General features: G+C 39.5%; 1 protein-coding gene across 5 annotated transcripts in view; it reads right to left on the bottom strand.

The window, feature by feature from the left end:
• The window catches only part of Asxl2 (ASXL transcriptional regulator 2), an 81,371-nt gene that overhangs the window by 4,105 nt on the left and 59,107 nt on the right, over positions 1–18,159 (bottom strand). For all 5 annotated transcript variants that reach the window (XM_029484942.1, XM_029484940.1, XM_029484941.1 and 2 more), the window contains 4 exons: positions 17,319–17,482; positions 12,007–12,103; positions 5,051–5,156; positions 2,524–3,235 (listed from right to left, as the gene is read on the bottom strand). In XM_029484942.1, the coding sequence (XP_029340802.1) occupies positions 2,524–3,235; positions 5,051–5,156; positions 12,007–12,103; positions 17,319–17,482 (1,079 nt within the window). The remainder of the gene's footprint in view (positions 1–2,523; positions 3,236–5,050; positions 5,157–12,006; positions 12,104–17,318; positions 17,483–18,159) is intronic.

The raw sequence follows: 18,159 nt of genomic DNA, 5'->3' as shown, positions 1-18,159 counted from the left end.
GTACTCAATTTTAAAAATGTATGTGGTTTTGGGTTCCAGCCCCTAGCTTACAAATCAGAATGGCTAGAAAAATATGTATTATACTAAAGAAAAAACTGTGAAAAACTACTAACTTTCAAACAATTAATGTTTTTTTCTTTGAGACAGGGTCTCATTATGTAGTTTTGGCTATCTTGGAACTCACAATGTAGACCAGGCTGGCTTTTATATCACAGATCCGCCTGGCTCCTCTATTAAAGATAAAAGTATGTGCCACTATATCTACTCTGAAATCACTTATTATTATAACATAAAAAACCAGATTGTTGTCTTAAGTTAAGGAATATGCATCCAGATACGACGCCTTTCAGTATTTGGTGGAATTAAAAGAAAAAAAATTGTTAATATTATAGAGTATTTAATTTCAAAAATTAAGTGATTAATTATAAAAAAAGCATGTCATCTTTCTGTAAATTCCTCAATTATAAATTTTAATATCACTATTTTTCATTATTCAAAAAGTCATAAGTATTAAGAAATCAACTCCCTATAGCTGAGAAATTAGTTCTAAAATCATAGATAGCATTATTTACTCAGCATATAATGGTTAGAAGCTGTGGGGATAAGAAAGTAGCAACTGGCCGGGTGTGGTGGTGCTCGCCTTTAATCCCAGCACTCAAGAGGCAGAGGCAGACGGATTTCTGAGTTCGAGGCCAGCCTGGTCTACAGAGTGAGTTCCAGGACAGCCAGGACTACAGAGAAACCCTGTCTCGAAAAACCAAAAAACAAACCAAAAAAGTAGCAACTGTTACTTCTTGTTAATAGAGAGAAGAGACTATAGGACAAAATAGATGAAACTGTTAAAGAAAACACAAAAAAATTTGTTTGGAGAAAAACAACCTTATAATGATACAAGCCAATTATCCAAGTATAAGGCCATTCAGAGGTCCAACCTATGTGTTAATTCTAGGCTGGCCTGGTCTACAGTACCTAATAACTGTTTGTTCATCCTATAACCACTTAGTAAGTTTTATTGTTATGCCACCCACCACAGAATGCTTGTATTTTTTTGTTTGTTTGGTTTCGGTTGTTTTGTTCTTTTTAGAGACAGGATTTCTGTTTTAGCTCTGGCTGGAATGGTATTCTTTTTGTAGAGCAGGCTGGTATTTATAGAGATGTGCTGGCCTTGGCCTCCCGAGTGCTAGTGTTAGGAGTGTGTATATATGTATGCACATGAATGCACAGAAACACAGAAACACACTCCCTCTCTCTTTTATGTGTGAACAAAGATCATGCTTATATACACCAAGGTGGTCCTCAAACTTGTGACCCTCCCAAGTGCAGGGATTTCAGTTATGTCACCATACCAGGCTCATAAAAATACTACTTGAGGGTTTTCACCCACCCAAGACAATACAAGTTGACTTAAAAGTCACCAGCATTAGCATATTGAAATTAAACAAGGACAAAGCAGTTAGATGTTTTTATATGTTTAAGTTTCAATTATTTTCTGTCCTCATGAAGCAGTAATGAAATGTTATACTTTGCTTTTAAGAATATAAATGAGCTGGGCAGTGGTGTGGCATGCCTGGAATCCCAACTCTGAAAGGCATAGGGCAGAGGCAGAGGCAGGCAGATCTCTGTAAATTCCAGGCCAACCTAGTCTACAAATAAAGTTCTAGGACAGCCAGAGTTCTTATACTGAGAAACCTTGTCACAAAAAAAAAAAAAAAAAAAAAAAAAACCAAAACCAAAACAACCTACCAACACCCCCCCACCAAAAAACAAAACAAACAAACAAAAACCAACCAAAACAAACAACAAACAAAAAAACAACCAGCCTCTGGTTCCTGAGATTAAAGCTGTGTCCCACCATAGCCCAGCTAGATTCTGTTACTTTTATAACATAAACAAAAAGTTCTTTTTTTATATGTTTTGTTTTGATAGGAGGCCTTAGTGGTTTTGGCAATTCATTTCTTCATTTGCTATTTTTCCAGAGCTGTGGTCATAGGCATGTAGAAACAAACTGGCTAAAACATTTTGTTCTGGTATAAATTATGGAAGCTAGATAGAATGTAAGATAAGAGAGTAAAACAGCTTCTGACTAAATCTATGAAAGGAGAAATTTTTATAAATCTGGTCAGAGTGGAGTAAGTCTTCAGTGTAGACTACTCTATATTAAACTTTAATACAGTTCCTAGGTCTACAATTTGTTTCTGATTTGACATTCACTAAAGAAAGGTTTTTGGTCAATAATTTCAGCACTCAATAACCAGCAACAGAAAGACTAAGACTTTGTTGCCAGCCTGAGTTACATAGCAAGAATTTGCCTCTAAGATGTGAATAGTTAAGTGGGCTGGGGTTGTTTACTCAGACCCCTTACTCAAATATCAAGAAATAAATATAGGAAAGCAGTTCTAAAGCCTGATTATTACTAATTTTATTTACATAGCACCACAGTTATGTGCATTAAACGTACACTGCTGGTTCTAGGTTAACACCACCGGTTATGAAACTTAGCAGGTACAACAAGCACTTTCTCACCTTGAGAGGTGGGACTTTTCGCACTTGGACCCTGTCCCCTCTATTAAGAAAAGGCTGTGGGGAGACCTGAAATGGCTGCTGGTGCTGGCAATTCTCAGTGATGCGTGGTCTTTTCTCCCAGCTGCTAGTGGCCTCTTCTTGGGTAAGAGAAGATTTCCTCTTGAGACTTTCTTGGATCTGATCAGTAACAGTTGCTGGAGGCATCTTCATATCAGGGTTCAGTGGGCTGGCTTCTGCACCGGGCTTTATTATGGATTTTTCTAACGCAGCATTGTTAGATTTGCTTGGGGATATAGCGAACGCTTCTTGGTTCTCACTTTTGTTATTACTAGAACTTGAGGTTACATGATTTTCTTTCTCAGATTCTTCTTCAGCAGAGGCAACAGGCTTCTGCTCTAAGAGACCCTCATCCTTAGGGCTCTTGATAGGTTTCATGGTGATAAGCTCATTTGTATTGTTAGGTGATGCAAGAGCAGGTTCTGGGGATTGGGAGTTTGGCCTTGCCTCATCTTGATTTTCTTCATTTTTGAATGGTGATGGTATCTGCACTGCTTCTTCTTTACAGTCGGACTGAGGAACTACTGGGACGATGCTGACAGGAGAGGCCTCGGAAGGAAGTATGGATTTTGGTTGCTCAGCTGGGGTTTTCTTTGCTTTGGGATCACTTGGGGAAGCTGTCAGTTTCTGTGAATCTTCAAGGCTTAGGCCAGAACTAAAAAACAGAAGGAGCTGTTAGATGGGAAATAGCCCATGTTACTGAAAACATGAGAAAAGTAGACTATGTCAATAACTAGAAAACCCCTGACACACAGTAAGTATTTTTCTAAGTAAGTAGAACTCTTGAGCCAAAGTAACTAAATTCAAATCCTGGCTCTGATACCAACTGTTGACAAGATGATGACTGGCTAGGTAGGCTTCTGCATCTTAGTTCTTTTCCTTCAACACTGGAATTAACAACATCGATATTGCTACTGATGAAGTTAACTTCATGTGAAGTACACAGTTGGCACATAATAAAAGTTCGATAGTGGTGACTGTTATTGTTCCTTCTTTCCTCCTATTGATATAGAAGTCATAATGTCTAGAAATTCACAGGCTAGCTAGAAGAACCTAAAGCAAGGTCAAATGCTTCTACCCTGAGACTTAGGTTGGAACTGCCATCAATTTTGTTCACTAGGTATTTGTAGGAAGGTTGGCCCAAGACTGGGGGGAAAAAAACCTGAAAAAATAGTTATGAATTTTCTGCAGAAGCTAAGAATTAGAACTGAGTTTGCAGACAGCCTGCTTAGATTCCACTCAGGCCAACTCTCAAGTGTGGAGGTTGTGTGCTGCTGCTCGACCTGAGGGTGAAAGTCAGCGGGGACTTCAACAGCTTGGCTGGGAAAAAGTAAAGCTAATTTTTCTAGTCACCAGTGACTCTTTTTAAATGTTTTATATTGTTACTTACCCAGCAACACTCAATTAAGCTGTCTCTAGCAGCTTAAAGAAATTAGTAATAAAAAAAGAGTCACTGAGATGTCCACCTACATTTGAACCAAGGAACTAATATGCTAGAGAGAACCAACTCCATATTGAGGCATGTGCAATGTGATTTATAAGATTATACTCATTTAATTTTAGTAGGCATCTTTCTTAAGTGACTTTAAAGGAGATGAACACTTACACTTGGAACTTAAAAAAAAAAAAAAAAAACCTCTTACTTTCCCTGTGGTCAATGAAGTATTCTCACTGGCATTTACCGCTATGTAGAAAGGAGACTAGCAAACAGGAGCTGGAATATCTAATCCTATGCAAACCAAACAGATTTTTTTGTGTGTGTGTCCAAAACAATTAAAAAAAAAAAAGTTGTTTAAGACTGCAGCCCTTTAAAAATAAAGTGTGTGTCTTGATTCAGTGATGTTCATCTCCAGGTCACATAGGAAAGGGTTTTAACTACAGGCTTGGCATAAGAGCCCGTTTGGATTCCTGACTGGGTTAGGTCAATGACATTTTGGAAAATCACTATAAAAATGCACAGAACTCTCAAGTATTATTCTATCTCATGAAATTACAAGAAGCCAGTATTTTCCAAGGAAGGACTCTAATGTAAGATCAAAGAAAGAAGAAGTTCAAGTCTTTTTTTTTCAAGTAAGTGGAACCCACTTTAACTACAATGTAAGTTAAGGATCAAGGATTATGAGTGAAACAATTCTGTACACTCATGATTCCTTAAAAACAAAACAAAAAGCTGCTCTTTTGTATGAGTTTTTCAAGATGGGGTTTCCCTATGTAACCCTGGCTACACAGAGAACTCACTCTGTAGACCAGGCTGGCCTCGAACTCAGACATCTGCCTGCCTCTGCCTCCCGAGTACTGGGATTAAAGGAGTGGGCCACCACGCCTGGCTAAGGCTATCACTAATGAAAAAGAATTCATGATATAAAAATTACAGGTCTGTAGGGACTAGACTTTCCACTAAGGTAAAAACATAGAGGTATCACATGACATGTGACATTAACACCTGGATGCAGAGTCTGCCTTAACTTACCTCTGACCATAGTAATTTTCAAAGAATTGTTCCTTCCACAGCTCTACTTTCTTCTCCTTCTCAATCTCCTGTCGAATTCTCACCTGCATTTCAGGGGTAAATTCACCTGCAACATATCAACGAAATGGCACCAACAGAAAAGCATTATTCATAGATTCTTATCATGAATGATTCCTAGAAGAACAGAATATTATGTCAAAGCAAGAACTTACCAAAGAAGCAAGCCAGAAAAAAGAAGGAAATACCAGTCAGTAGATGAAGTACAGACACTGTCACAAACTACCAGTAATTTTCAACATGCAGCGAGGGCCACAGTACTTATGCTCCAGCGGTTGCCCAAAGTGTCTTCTTCCAATTACAGACAACATATATCATGCAGATTTCTTCTCACCTATAACACTGTATTTCAAATTTATTTCCTTTTTAAAAACTGGATATTTTTGAAGAAGATCTCAGAAGATGGAAAGATATCCCATGCCCATGGATTGGCAGGATTAATATAGTCAAAATGGCTATCTTGCCGAAAGCAATCTACAGATTCAATGCAATCCCCATCAAAATTCCAACTCAATTCTTCACTGAGATAGAAAGGGCAATTTGCAAATTCATCTGGAAAAATAAAAAACCTAGGATAGCAAAAACTATTCTTAACAATAAAAGAACCTCTGGTGGAATCACCATGCCTGACATTAAGCTGTACTACAAAGCAATTGTGATAAAAACTGCATGGTACTGGTACAGTAACAGACAGGTAGATCAATGGAATAGAATTGAAAGCCGGGCGTGGTGGCGCATGCCTTTAATCCCAGCACTCGGGAGGCAGAGGCAGGCGGATTTCTGAGTTTGAGGCCAGCTTGGTCTACAAAGTGAGTTCCAGGACAGCCAAGGCTACACAGAGAAACCCTGTCTCGAAAAACCAAAAAAAAAAAAAAAAAAAAAAAGAATTGAAGACCCAGAAATGAATCCACACACCTATGGTCACTTGATCTTCGACAAGGAAGCTAAAACCATCCAGTGGAAAAAAGACAGCATTTTCAACAAATGGTGCTGGCACAACTGGCAGTTATCATGTATAAGAATGCAAATTGATCCATTCTTATCTCCTTGTACAAAGCTCAAGTCTAAGTGGATCAAAGACTTCCACATAAGACCAGAGACACTGAAATTAATAGAGGAGAAAGTGGGGAAAAGCCTTGAAGATATGGTAACAGAGGAAAAATTCCTAAACAAAACAGCAATGGCTTGTGCTGTAATATCAAGAATTGACAAATGGGACCTCATAAAATTGCAAAGCTTCTGTAAGGCAAAAGACACTGTCAATAAGACAAAAAGTCCACAAACAGATTCGGAAAGGATTTTTACCAAACCTAAAACTGATAGGGGTCTAATATCCAATATATACAAAGAGCTCAAGAAGTTGGACTCCAGATATTCAAATAACCCCACTAAAAATGGGGTTCAGAGCTAAACAAAGAATTCTCACCTGAGGAATACCGAATGGCTGAGAAGCACCTAAAAAAATGTTCAACATCCTTAATCATCAGGGAAATGCAAATCAAAACAAACCTGAGATTCTACCTCACAACAGTCAGAACTGCTTGTGGACGTTGTACATCGTGGTGCGCACTAGGCTCCGCACCACGATGTACAACGTCCACAAGCAGAAGTCATTAGATATGCACTCACTGATAAGTGGATATTAGCCCAGAAACATAGAACACCCAAGATACAAATTGCAAAACAAGAAAATCAAGAAGAGGGAAGACCAATGGGTGGATACTTCATTCCTCCTTAGAATAGGGAACAAAATACCCATGAAAGGAGTTACAGAGACAAAGTTTGGAGCTAAGACAAAAGGATGCACTATCCAGAGACTACCCCACCCGGGGATCCATCCCATAATCAGCCACCAAACCCAGACACTATTGCACAATGCCAGAAAGTTTTTGCTGAAGGGACCCTATGTGGCTAGGCCAGTGCCTGGCAAATACGGAAGTGGATGCCCACAGTCATCTATAAGATGGAACACAGGGCCCCCAATGGAGAATCTAGAGAAAGCACCCAAGGAGCTGAAGGGGTCTGCAACCCTATAGGTGGAACAACAGTATGAACTAACCAGTACCCCCTGAGCTCGTGTCTCTAGCTGCATATGTAGCAGAAGATGGCCTTATCGGCCATCACTGGGAAGAGAGGTCCCTTGGTATCGCAAACTTTATATGCCCCAGTACAGGGGAATGCCAGGGCCAAGAAGCGGATGTGGGTGGGTGGAGGAGCAGGGTGGGGGAAGGGTATAGGGGGCTTTCAGGATAGCATTTGAAATGTATATAAAGAAAATATCTAAGAAAAAAAATAAATAATAAAAAAAAACACTGGATATTTTATTTACTTATGTTTCAAATGCTATCCTCTTTCCCAATTTCCTGACTGGAAACCCCCTATCCCATCCCCTTTCCACCTGCTTCTATGAGGGTGTTTCCCTACCCACACACCTACTCCCACCTCCCAGCCCTCACATTCCCTACATTGGGGCATCAAGCCTTCACAGGACCAAAAGGCCTCTTCACCCACTGATGCCCCATAAGGTCTTCCTCTTGTACAAATGCTGCTGCAGTCAAGGGTCCCTCCATATGTACTCTTTGGTTAGTGGTTTAGTTCCTGGGAGCTCTGTGGGGGTCTGGTTGGTTGATATTGTTTTTCTTCATACAGGGTTGCAAACTGCTCCAGCTCCTTCAGTTTTTCTCTAACTTCTCCATTGGGGAACCTGTGCTCAGTGCAATGGTTGGCTGAGAGCATCCACCTTTGTATTTGTCAGCCTTTGGCAGAGCCTCTCAGGAGACAGCTATGTCAGGCTCCTTTAAGCAAGCACTTGTTAGCATCCACAATAGTGTCTGGGTTTGGTGACTATATATGGGATGGACCCCCAGGTGGGGCAGTCTCTGGATGGCCTTTCCTTCAACCTCTGCTTCACAGTTTGTCTCCATATTTGTTCACCCATTGTTCCCGCTTCTAAGGACCAAAGCATCCACACTTTGGTCTTCTGTCTTGATATTCATGTGGTCCATGATTTGTATCTTGGTTATTCCAGGCTTTTGGGCTAATATCCATTTATCAGTGATTGCGTATCATGTGTGTTCTTTTGTGACTGGGTTACCTCACTCAGGATATTTTCTTGATCTATCAATTTGCCTCAGAATTTCATTAAGTCATTGTTTTTAATAGCCAAGTAGTACTCCATTGTGTAAATGTACCACATTTTCCTCTGTTGAAGGACACCTGGGCTGTTTCCAGCTTCTGGCTAATATAAATATGCTTTTGATAAACATAGCGGAGCATGTATCCTTATTACATGTTGGAGCACATTCTGGGTATACAACCAGGAGTGGTATAGCTGGGTCCTCAGGTAGTACTATGTCCAATTTTCTAAGAAACCGCCAGACTGATTTCCCGAGTGGTTGTACAAGCTTACAATCCCACCAGCAATGGAGGAGTGTTCCTCTTTCTCCACATCCTTGCCAGCATCTGCTGTCACCTGANTTTTTGATCTTAGCCATTCTGACTGGTATGAGATGGAATCTCAAGGTTGTTTTGATTTGCATTTCCCTCAGTTGAGAATTCCTTGTTTAGCTCTGTACCCCATTTTATTAGTAGGATTATTTGATTCTCTGGGGTCTAACTTATTGAACTTTTTAAATGCATTAGATATTAGCCCTCTATCTAATGTGAGATTGGTAAAGATTTTTTCCCAATCTGTTGGTTGCCGTTTTGTCTTACTGACAGTGTCCTTTGCCTTAGACAAGCTCTGTAATTTTATGGGTCCCATTTGTCAATTCTTGATCTTAGAGCACAAGCCATTGGTCTTCTATTGAGGAAATTTCCCCCTGTGCCCATGTGGTCAAGACTGTTCCTCACTATGTCTTCTATTAGATTCAGTGTAGAGGTCTTTGATCCATTTGGACTTTAACTTTGTACAGGGAGATAAGAATGGATCAATTTGGATTCTTCTACATGTTTGCCTCCAGTTGAACCAGCTCCATTTGTTGAAAATGCTGTCTTTTTTTCCACTGGATGGTTTTAACTCCTTTGTCAAAGATCAAGTGACCCTAGGCGCGTGGGGTTCATTTCTGGGTCTTCAATTCTATTCCACTGATCTTTCTGCTTGTCTCTGTACCACAAAGATTCCACCAGAGAACTAAACCTGATAAACAGCTTCTGCANAGTAGCTGGATATAAAATTAACTCAAACAAATTAGTGGCCTTCCTATAATCAAAGGATAAATAGGCTGAGAAAGATATTAGGGAAACAACACCCTTCACAATAGTCACAAATAATATAAAATACCTTGTTGTGAATCTAACCAAGCAAGTCAAAGACAAGAACTTCAAGTCTTGAAGAAAGAAATCGAAGAAGATCTCAGAAGATGATAAGATCTCCCACACTCATGGATTGGCAGGATTAATATACTAAAAATGGCTTTCTTGCCAAAAGCAATCTAGATTCAAAGTCCCACAGTCAACTAGAAATTATTTCAGTAAATAATTGAATACTTTGCCAGTTTAAAGTTAGGATTCTTCAAAGAAAACTGTGCTTGAGTCCTTTACTATATTATAAAAAGTTACTTGAAAGCATTAAGACTATAAAAATATAAGGTAGGCAGTTTTCAGTTGTCAGTTTCAAAGTGCCCTAAAAATAAAAACTAGCCAACCAACAGAAATCATGGCTCAGATAGGTCATCTCTCTTATTACACTCTAATATTCAGAATATCAAGAAACAAGGTGAAGAATGGGAAAAGTTCCAAGTTTAAGATCTCCTGTGAGCAAGAAGGAAAGCAAAAAAGTATGAGAGCTGGTGAGATGGCTTGATGAACGAAAAATGAAAATGTTGCTTTACATGTCAAACATTTGAATGTGATGTCTGAAATCAGAAGAGAATTGACTACCAAAGTTCTTCCCTGACCTCACACATGTGCCTTCATACACACACACACACACACACAAACAGGAAATGAAAATATGTAAAGAGGACTTGGACATCACAGTCCTGAACAAAGAAATTGGAAAGGAAGAATTTGGCTGTCAGTAAAGCCTAGAACTTCTGTCACTATCATGTCCACAGCTTCATGAAACACAAATAGACACAGTTACTCTTTTCTTTTTTCTCCACAGTTACTCTTTTAAAGTGGGTATTAAAGAAATGAAACCTTACCAATTTATTACCTTTCTCTTTTTTTTCTTATTTGTTTTTTTTTTAATGGACAAGGTCTCTCTGCAATGTTATCCCAGTGCTTTCTATGTAGGCTAGAGACTGGCCTTAGAGATCCACCAGTTTTCTGGTGCACATGTGTGTGTGTAGATAGGTGTGTGTGTGTGTGTGTGTGTGTGTGTGAGAGAGAGAGAGAGAGAGAGAGAGAGAGAGAGCACATCTGCCCTCCAATTTATTCTTGAGGTAATGCTAATTGGTGTTTTTTTCAAGCACCCATGTGAATTAAGGAGTCAGGTGGGAAGAGGGCATGTCCCCATCTTCTTCTAAAGGCTCCCATATATGTGTGCCCAAAACACTCATACTCATAAACTTAAAAATAAAACAATGTGAGTTCTCAGCTACTATTCTACAACCGTGCCTATCTGCTCGCTGCCTCGTTCCCAGCCATGATGTTCATGGGCTCACCCTATGAAACTGTAAGCAAGGCCTTTGGCAGGCACAGGGTCAAAGTACCCTGTCTTGAAGGAAAAAAAAACTACTATTGCCTTCAGTAAATCTAAATCAGACACATAAGGACAAGTAACCATGGCCAGTAATTCCTAAATGATGGTCCATAAATGTTCCATTACTTCAAATGAGTGAACCATACAGTATGTGAAATCAGCTCAATAAGATTTTAATTGTCATTGATTTTCCTTACTGTCCATGTCATTGGGGTTGGCAGGAAAAAAGAACTTTGCTGTTTTACCAAATGGATGCAAAGCACTATAAAAATCACTAAGTATTCAATTTATCTAGTAGAGAGGATGAAGAATTTCACTTCCTAAGTATTAATCTGGAATAGTGAACCAGAGATGTTAGAAGGAGTGCTTTAACGTGATGGCGCATGCCTTTAATCTCAGCACTTGGGGGGCAGAGGCAGGCAGATTTCTGAGTTCAGGGCCAGCCTGGTCTACAGAGTGAGTTCCAGGACATCCAGGGCTATACAGAGAAACCCTGTCTTGAAAAACAAACAAACAAACAAACAAACAAACAAAAAGAAAAAGAAAAAAGAAAAAAAAAGACAAAACAAAATATAGGGCTAAAGAGATGGCTCAATTGTTAAAGTTAGGTTCATAGCTGAAAAAATGTATGTTTTGGTTTCTTAAGTGACTGAAATCATTAGCAAAATTATACTGCTAGAGTTTAATCAGGGGCTATAGATATCTGTCTAGCTGTTTCACCAGGACAGAAAAGCTACATTTAGGAAACTTAATGACCTTCACTATGATGGCTGTTCTAGGTTGTTGATTTAACTACATTTGGAATTAGCTAAAACATGAGTGGCTGAGCACAACTATGAGGGATGTTCTTTTCTTAGTGACACTCTTTGCAGTGGGAAGACCACCTCTGGCTCACACCTTTTGGTGGCAGCCTATTTAAGGAAGAAGCTTTTTCTTTGCTGCTTACTCTTGCTGGCAAGTCCACTCCTCCACTGGCATCGCAGCCGACTTCTTTTGGATTCTAGCATATACTGATGACCAGCTGAGATATCTAGACTCATGGACTGAACTACTAGATTCTTGGAGCTTCTGTTAGTAGACAGCTATTGCCAGACTTAACACAGTAAGCCATTCTAATAGATTCCATGTGTGTGTGTATGTATACATATTCATTCTCTAAGTTCTGTTCCTCTAAGAGAATCCTGACCTTTGTCCAGTATCTCATGCAGTGAGAGGCACTAAGACCTTGGGAGCCACAGGGCAGAACACTTACCTTCTGAGAGCCTTTCCTTCCAGCCCTGGGCTGCAGAAGTGAAGAACTCATTGTTAAGGGCTGAGCCATTCAACTTCATCAAGCCATCTGGACCAACCTATATCAAAGAGCAAGCCAGGGAAAACCATTCAAAGGACAGATGAAACAATGTTCACATCATGTTAACAGAATGTATATACAATCTATCCATAAAAACATAGTTAACTCCTTCTTTATTGCTTTAAAAAAATGTAATAACATTTTCTCCTTTTAAAAAAAAATCTTTTCATGTGTACCAATTTTCCTTTCTCACCTTCCAACTCCATTTTAAAATTTAGCTTCTTTGAAATTGCTGCATTTTTACATCACTTTATGAAGGTGTTACAATTAATTTACCAGTTTCCTAGTGGTAAATATGCACTTTGTTACCAATGCTTCCCCATAATTAATAAAGTTTCAACAAACATTCAGGCAGAGATGAATATACTAGTGCTTTTTTGTTCTATTTGTCTGTTTGACATAGGGTATGACTATGTAGTCCAGACTGTCCTTGAACTTAAAGGTCTGCCTCCTGAGAGCTGGGATTAAAGGAGTATGCCACCTTGTCTAACTGTACTAGTGATTTTTTTTTTTTTTTTTAGATTTATTTATTATACGTAAGCATACTGTAGCTGTCTTCAGACACTCCAGAAGAGGACGCCAGATCTTGTTACGGATGGTTGTGAGCCACCATGTGGTTGCTGGGATTTGAACTCTGGACCTTTGGAAGAGCAGTCGGGTGCTCTTACCCACTGAGCCATCTCACCAGCCCCTGTACTAGTGATTTTATTTCTAAGGACTGCATTCCAAGTATAAAACATAATTAGTGTACTAAAACCACAAGCAATATGTTTACATACAATACTCTTTTCCTTGCCACCAAGTATCAACCTGTAATTTAATTTTGTGTCAACCTTGAAACGTAGATGATTTCCTAGAGCCTCTGTGTTGTTAGCTGTTCCATGGTTGTTAAACATGTAACTCTGCAGTGGTCTTGTGAAGTGTCACTTTTTTAGTTTTCTATTAGGCTACTTATTTTTATCAAACTGTGAGGCATACTCACAGATATTATCCCTTCCCTGCCCACCCTCATTCCCATCCATGTGTCTAATAAGTTTGTTTCTAATGCTTTGACAAAGGATTTAACTCATTTTCTTGTGCCTAGGGATGTATCTCCAGGATAGAGTACAAAGTAATGGGGGGCGGGGTGGTCCCCAGGAGTAGTGCATGGCACTGGGCTATTGTATTTGTTTGTGTATGTGCAATGACATTTGTGTGGAGGTCACGGTGAATCCTAGGGTTGAAGTCAGGTTGTCAGGCTTACCTAAAAATCTGTTTACCCACTAAATCACCTCACAGGACATGCGAAAAATTTTAAATGAAACACACACACACACACATCTAAATTTGAATTTTCTCTCTTCATTTTTAAAAAAACATTAATTCTTCTTTAAAATACATGGGGAAAGATCCACTCAAATCATGTAAAAAAATATTTGTTTACAATATTTTCAACTTAAACATTATCCACATTGACACATGAAATCTAAATAAAATTCTTCCCAATATCATTCACTTTATCTTACTTATCAATACTGGTCAACTAGCTTCCTATTTAAAAAAAAAAAAAAAAAAAAAACACAAACAAAATTTAACCCCCCGTAGGATTGGCCTTTATGGGAAATTGAACTAGAAAACTCTTAACATCCCTTTCATTAAAACTGCACATGGCAAGAGATGGACAGAGATGGCTAGTGGTTAAGAGCATGTTCAGCTCTTGTAGACGAACCAGGTTTGGATCCTAGCACATGACAGCTTATAACCACCATAATTATAGTTCCAGGGGATGCAGAGCACTCTTGTGGCCACTTAAGGCACCAGGTACACATGCACAGCACATACACATACATATAGCTAAACACTCATACACATTTAAAAATATTCATCTTTAAACTACCACCTACCCCAAACTTCTATCAGAAGGCCATGAATGCTTCTGAGAAAGCAGCATCAGCCTGCTGCGGCTGAGTTGTCTCATATACTACTTCAGCCTATTACTCCCCAACACTTGTACTTAGGGGTGGAACAACACAAAAAAATAGGACATAAGAACACATGCAAATGAGAGTGCCCCATGAAATCAACCACGTCCTTTAAAAATCATGCCGAAACTTTAATCTCCTATTTCTGCTCCCAGGAATTAACTAGATGGGTAACCTCTAAAGTAACTATCTTGAAGAGATAAGGTGGAGAATGAAGTCAGTAGGAACACTTCTCCTTCAGTCCCTACTGCTGGAAAAATACCTAATTATCTGAATTATCCACAGGGCTGTGTACTGCTTTCACCTGTGCTGATTATAGCACTAACCATTAGGAAACTGGCAACAAAGCAAGTCTTATAGCATACAGACTTCAAGCGGGTGTGATGGTGCACACCTTTAATCCCAGGACTCTCAAAGCAGAGGCAGGGAGATCTCTGGGTTCCAGGCCAACCCAGTTTTCATAGAAAATTACAGGCTCAACAGAGAAACCCTGTCTCATAAACAAAGTAAGAAAACAGATTTCAGAATGAGAAAGACTTTACTGTGACTTTGTAGTCAATCAAGTATAATGATTTGTGCAGCCTACCTTGTGAATCTTACTATAAACTAAACAATATAGTCCGTTATTTTACACTAGGGAGAATGTGTATGTGGGTGGGTGGAGAACAACAGCCCTGGCTATCCTGGAACATTGTAAACCAAGCTAGGCTTGAACTCACACAGATCTGCTGCCTCTGCTCCCAGAGTGCAGGGATTAAAAGTATCAAGTGTGGGCACCTTTCATGCTATCTTAATAAGGATTAAAAAGGACTATGAGCTCACACACATGGTAAGCAAGTGTGTGTGTGTGTGTGGGGGGGGGTAGTGGGGTATCATGTCTTCCTCTATCACTCTTCATTTTATTTTTAAGATGGGGTTCCTCACTAAGTCTGAGTTCCTCAGTTTGTCCTACATGGGTGACTCTCAAGTCCCAGAAATACTGCTGTCTCTTTCTGCCCAGTATTGGGATTACAGGTCTATCACCCTGCCTGGCTTGGAAGTGAGTGCTCTGGATCTGAACGATGATCCCCATGCTTTCATGGCAACCAGCTCACTGAATGAGTCGTTCACTCAAGTTCTCTCTTGCCTCTTTTTATTATTGTTTTGAGACAGGACCCCATGCAGCTCAGGTCTTGAAATCCCCACCCTCCTGCCTTGACTTCTAATTACTGGGAAGTATATATAACCTTTATCCCATTCTCTTCCTCTTCCAGTTAAATGAAATTTCAGGCCTTACTACCAGGCCTGGCAGAACTCAAACAAATATATAAATATATAAAAATGAATCTATGAAAGTGAATAGGGGCTGGAGTGACACAGTTAAGAGCAGTTCCAAAGGACCTGAATTTGTAGTTCCTAGCACCCATATCAAGGAACTACAAATCCTTCCAACTCCAGCTTTTGAAACTTTTGACACCATCATCTGGCCTCTGTGGGTACTTGTACACACAGCATATATGCACACAGATATATACATAGGCATAAATAAAAACAAATTTGAGAGAACAAGCTTAGAAAAACCATAATGGAGTCGGGTATGGTGGCGCACGCCTTTGATTCCAGCACTGGGGAGGCAGGGGTAGGTGGATTTCTGAGTTCGAGGCCAGCCTGGTCTACAGAGTGAGTTCCAGGACAGCCAGGGCTACACAGAGAAACCCTGTCTCGAACCTTCCCCCCCCCCCAAAAAAAAAGAGTAATGATATCATTTCCTCTTCACAGAGAAGAAAACCTTAACTAGCCATTTTCTTTGATGGAAGCATTTCTTTTAACAAAGAAAAAGTAAAATACTTAACTATCACTAGTATTTTATGTTCTACATACTTCTGGTTGTCTATGTTTATCTGACTTCACATTTTTAGCTTTCTCCCTTAACTGAGGCACTATCCTGTTAATAATAAAACAAGTCAACTGAGCTCTCAAGCTAGACTATTGATGTCTGTATCTCAAAAGGAAAACCATTCAATTTTCTTTTTCCACTCATCTCCTTCCCCCCAACTCCATTTTTCCCAGTGGAGAAAATGGTCTTTCATTGCGTTCTTCCTCCATCCCTTTCTTTTTTTCATCACAGCACTAGGGCCTGCAACTGCGGCCCTTGCATGCTAGACAAGCAGCTTACAACCAGTGCCTTATCCCCAGCCTGATTCTCTAATCAAAATAAAGTAACAGAGGTCAACTCCCTTATAAGGTTTATGTTATAAAACTCATCTGCTGAGGCACTTAAAAAAATACCCTTATTTCTAACTTAGTAGTGTAGCTACTGCCTTTGAACTGAGACACTCCCTACCCAAAGACTGAGAGACCCTCAGAAGCTTCAGAAGCCAAGGAGACATAACTTGGGGGTCTCAACCTGTGGGTCATGACCCCTTTGGCAAACCTCTATCTCCAAATATATTTATTTACATTATAATCCATATACTCAAAATTACAGCTATGAAATAGCAACGAAAATAATTTTATACTCATATAACATGAGGAACTATTAAAAGGTCATAACATTAGGAAGGGTGAATGCTAACTGTCTAGAGGCTCCTAAAACTTACGTGTGTGTGTGTGTGTGTGTGTGTGTGTGTGTGTGTGTGATGGTGGTGGTGTGCCCATATCTGAAGCACCAAACGCCCCAGCTGGGCAAGCTGACTGCTCATTGGATAAGGAGCTCTATGGATGCAGTTTTTGAGTCATCAACAATATCGGGGGAGACTTTCTTGCAATCCAGCTCCAAAGTCCTGTAAAGTAATGTTAATAAACTCACTGCTTTACTAAACTAAACTTGGGTGGAACCATTCCCTGTTCATTGGCTGTACCTTGTTCAGATATTTCCAAGGAAAGTAACACAACAATACTATTAACATCATACTTTTATAGGAATACATAAAATGATATATTTTTTATTTGTTTGTTTTTGAAGAGGCTCTATGTAGTCCTGGCTATACTGAAATACACTCTGTAGACCAGGCTGGCTTCAAACTCAAGTCTTGAGAACTAGGCATGTAACTAAGTTAATGGAATACTTGACCATCACACATAAAGTTCTGGGTTTTAGTGCACACACACACACACACACACACACGGTGATACACCTGTAATCCCCTCAGGAAGTAAACCTAAGAGTATAAGACATCCTCAGCTGCATAGTCTAAGTAGAGCTTAGAATATGAGATAATGATACAAACAGGAGACTCAGTTACAGGATTGTTTATGCTTAAAGTGACACACCTGTCGATCCACCTCTGGAAGCAACAAAAGCAGGCGCTGCTGGCAGTCCCCAGGAAGAACTGAGAAGGTGTGCTTGTTGATCAGTGCTCGAAGATTAGTATTAACCAGAATGGAATCGGGGGTCTCAACATCAATGTCAGCACACTTAGTCCTTTTCATTTGTCCTACAAAATTCAGAAAATAATATTTTATCACTTGGCTTCCTTTCACAGTTTTGTATCTAATCATAGTTTGCCAGGTAGTAAAAGTAAAAATGAAAAAAAATCAAAAGAGCTTAGAAATGTCTAAGGCAAAGAAATAAAACTCTAATCATTTATAAGGAATAAACAAAAAAATCTACAGAAGTAGATCTCTAAAAGTAAAAATTGTTTGTCAGATATCTAACAGATAGCTTCCTCCCTCAATTAAACAAGTTTGTGAGAAATGGCAAAACTGCATATCTACAGAATGCTTTTTTTTTTTTTTTTTTTTAAATAGAAATCGGAGCTAGACAGATGGTTCGGGGGTTTAGAACACAAACCACTCATGGAAAGGGTCCAAGTTTGGTCCCCAGCATCACGTGGCTCACAATTGCCTAGAATTCCAGTTCGAGGGGCATCTACAGGCACCAGTGTGTAACAGATGCACATAAACCCATACAAGCACACATATACAGATAAAAAATTCTTTTGAAAAGAAAATATGGCCAAGGAGATAGTATAGTAGGTAAAACACCTGAGTTGCAGGCATAAGAATCTCAACTGGGGGCTGGTGAGATGGCTCAGTGGGTAAGAGCACCCGACTGCTCTTCCGAAGGTCCAGAGTTCAAATCCCAGCAACCACATGGTGGCTCACAACCATC

Source organism: Mus caroli, chromosome 12 (assembly GCF_900094665.2).
Source record: "Mus caroli chromosome 12, CAROLI_EIJ_v1.1, whole genome shotgun sequence".
Lineage (NCBI taxonomy): Eukaryota > Metazoa > Chordata > Mammalia > Rodentia > Muridae > Mus > Mus caroli.
The sequence above is the reverse complement of the archived record's forward strand: the minus strand, read 5'-3'. Positions and strand labels throughout refer to the sequence as shown.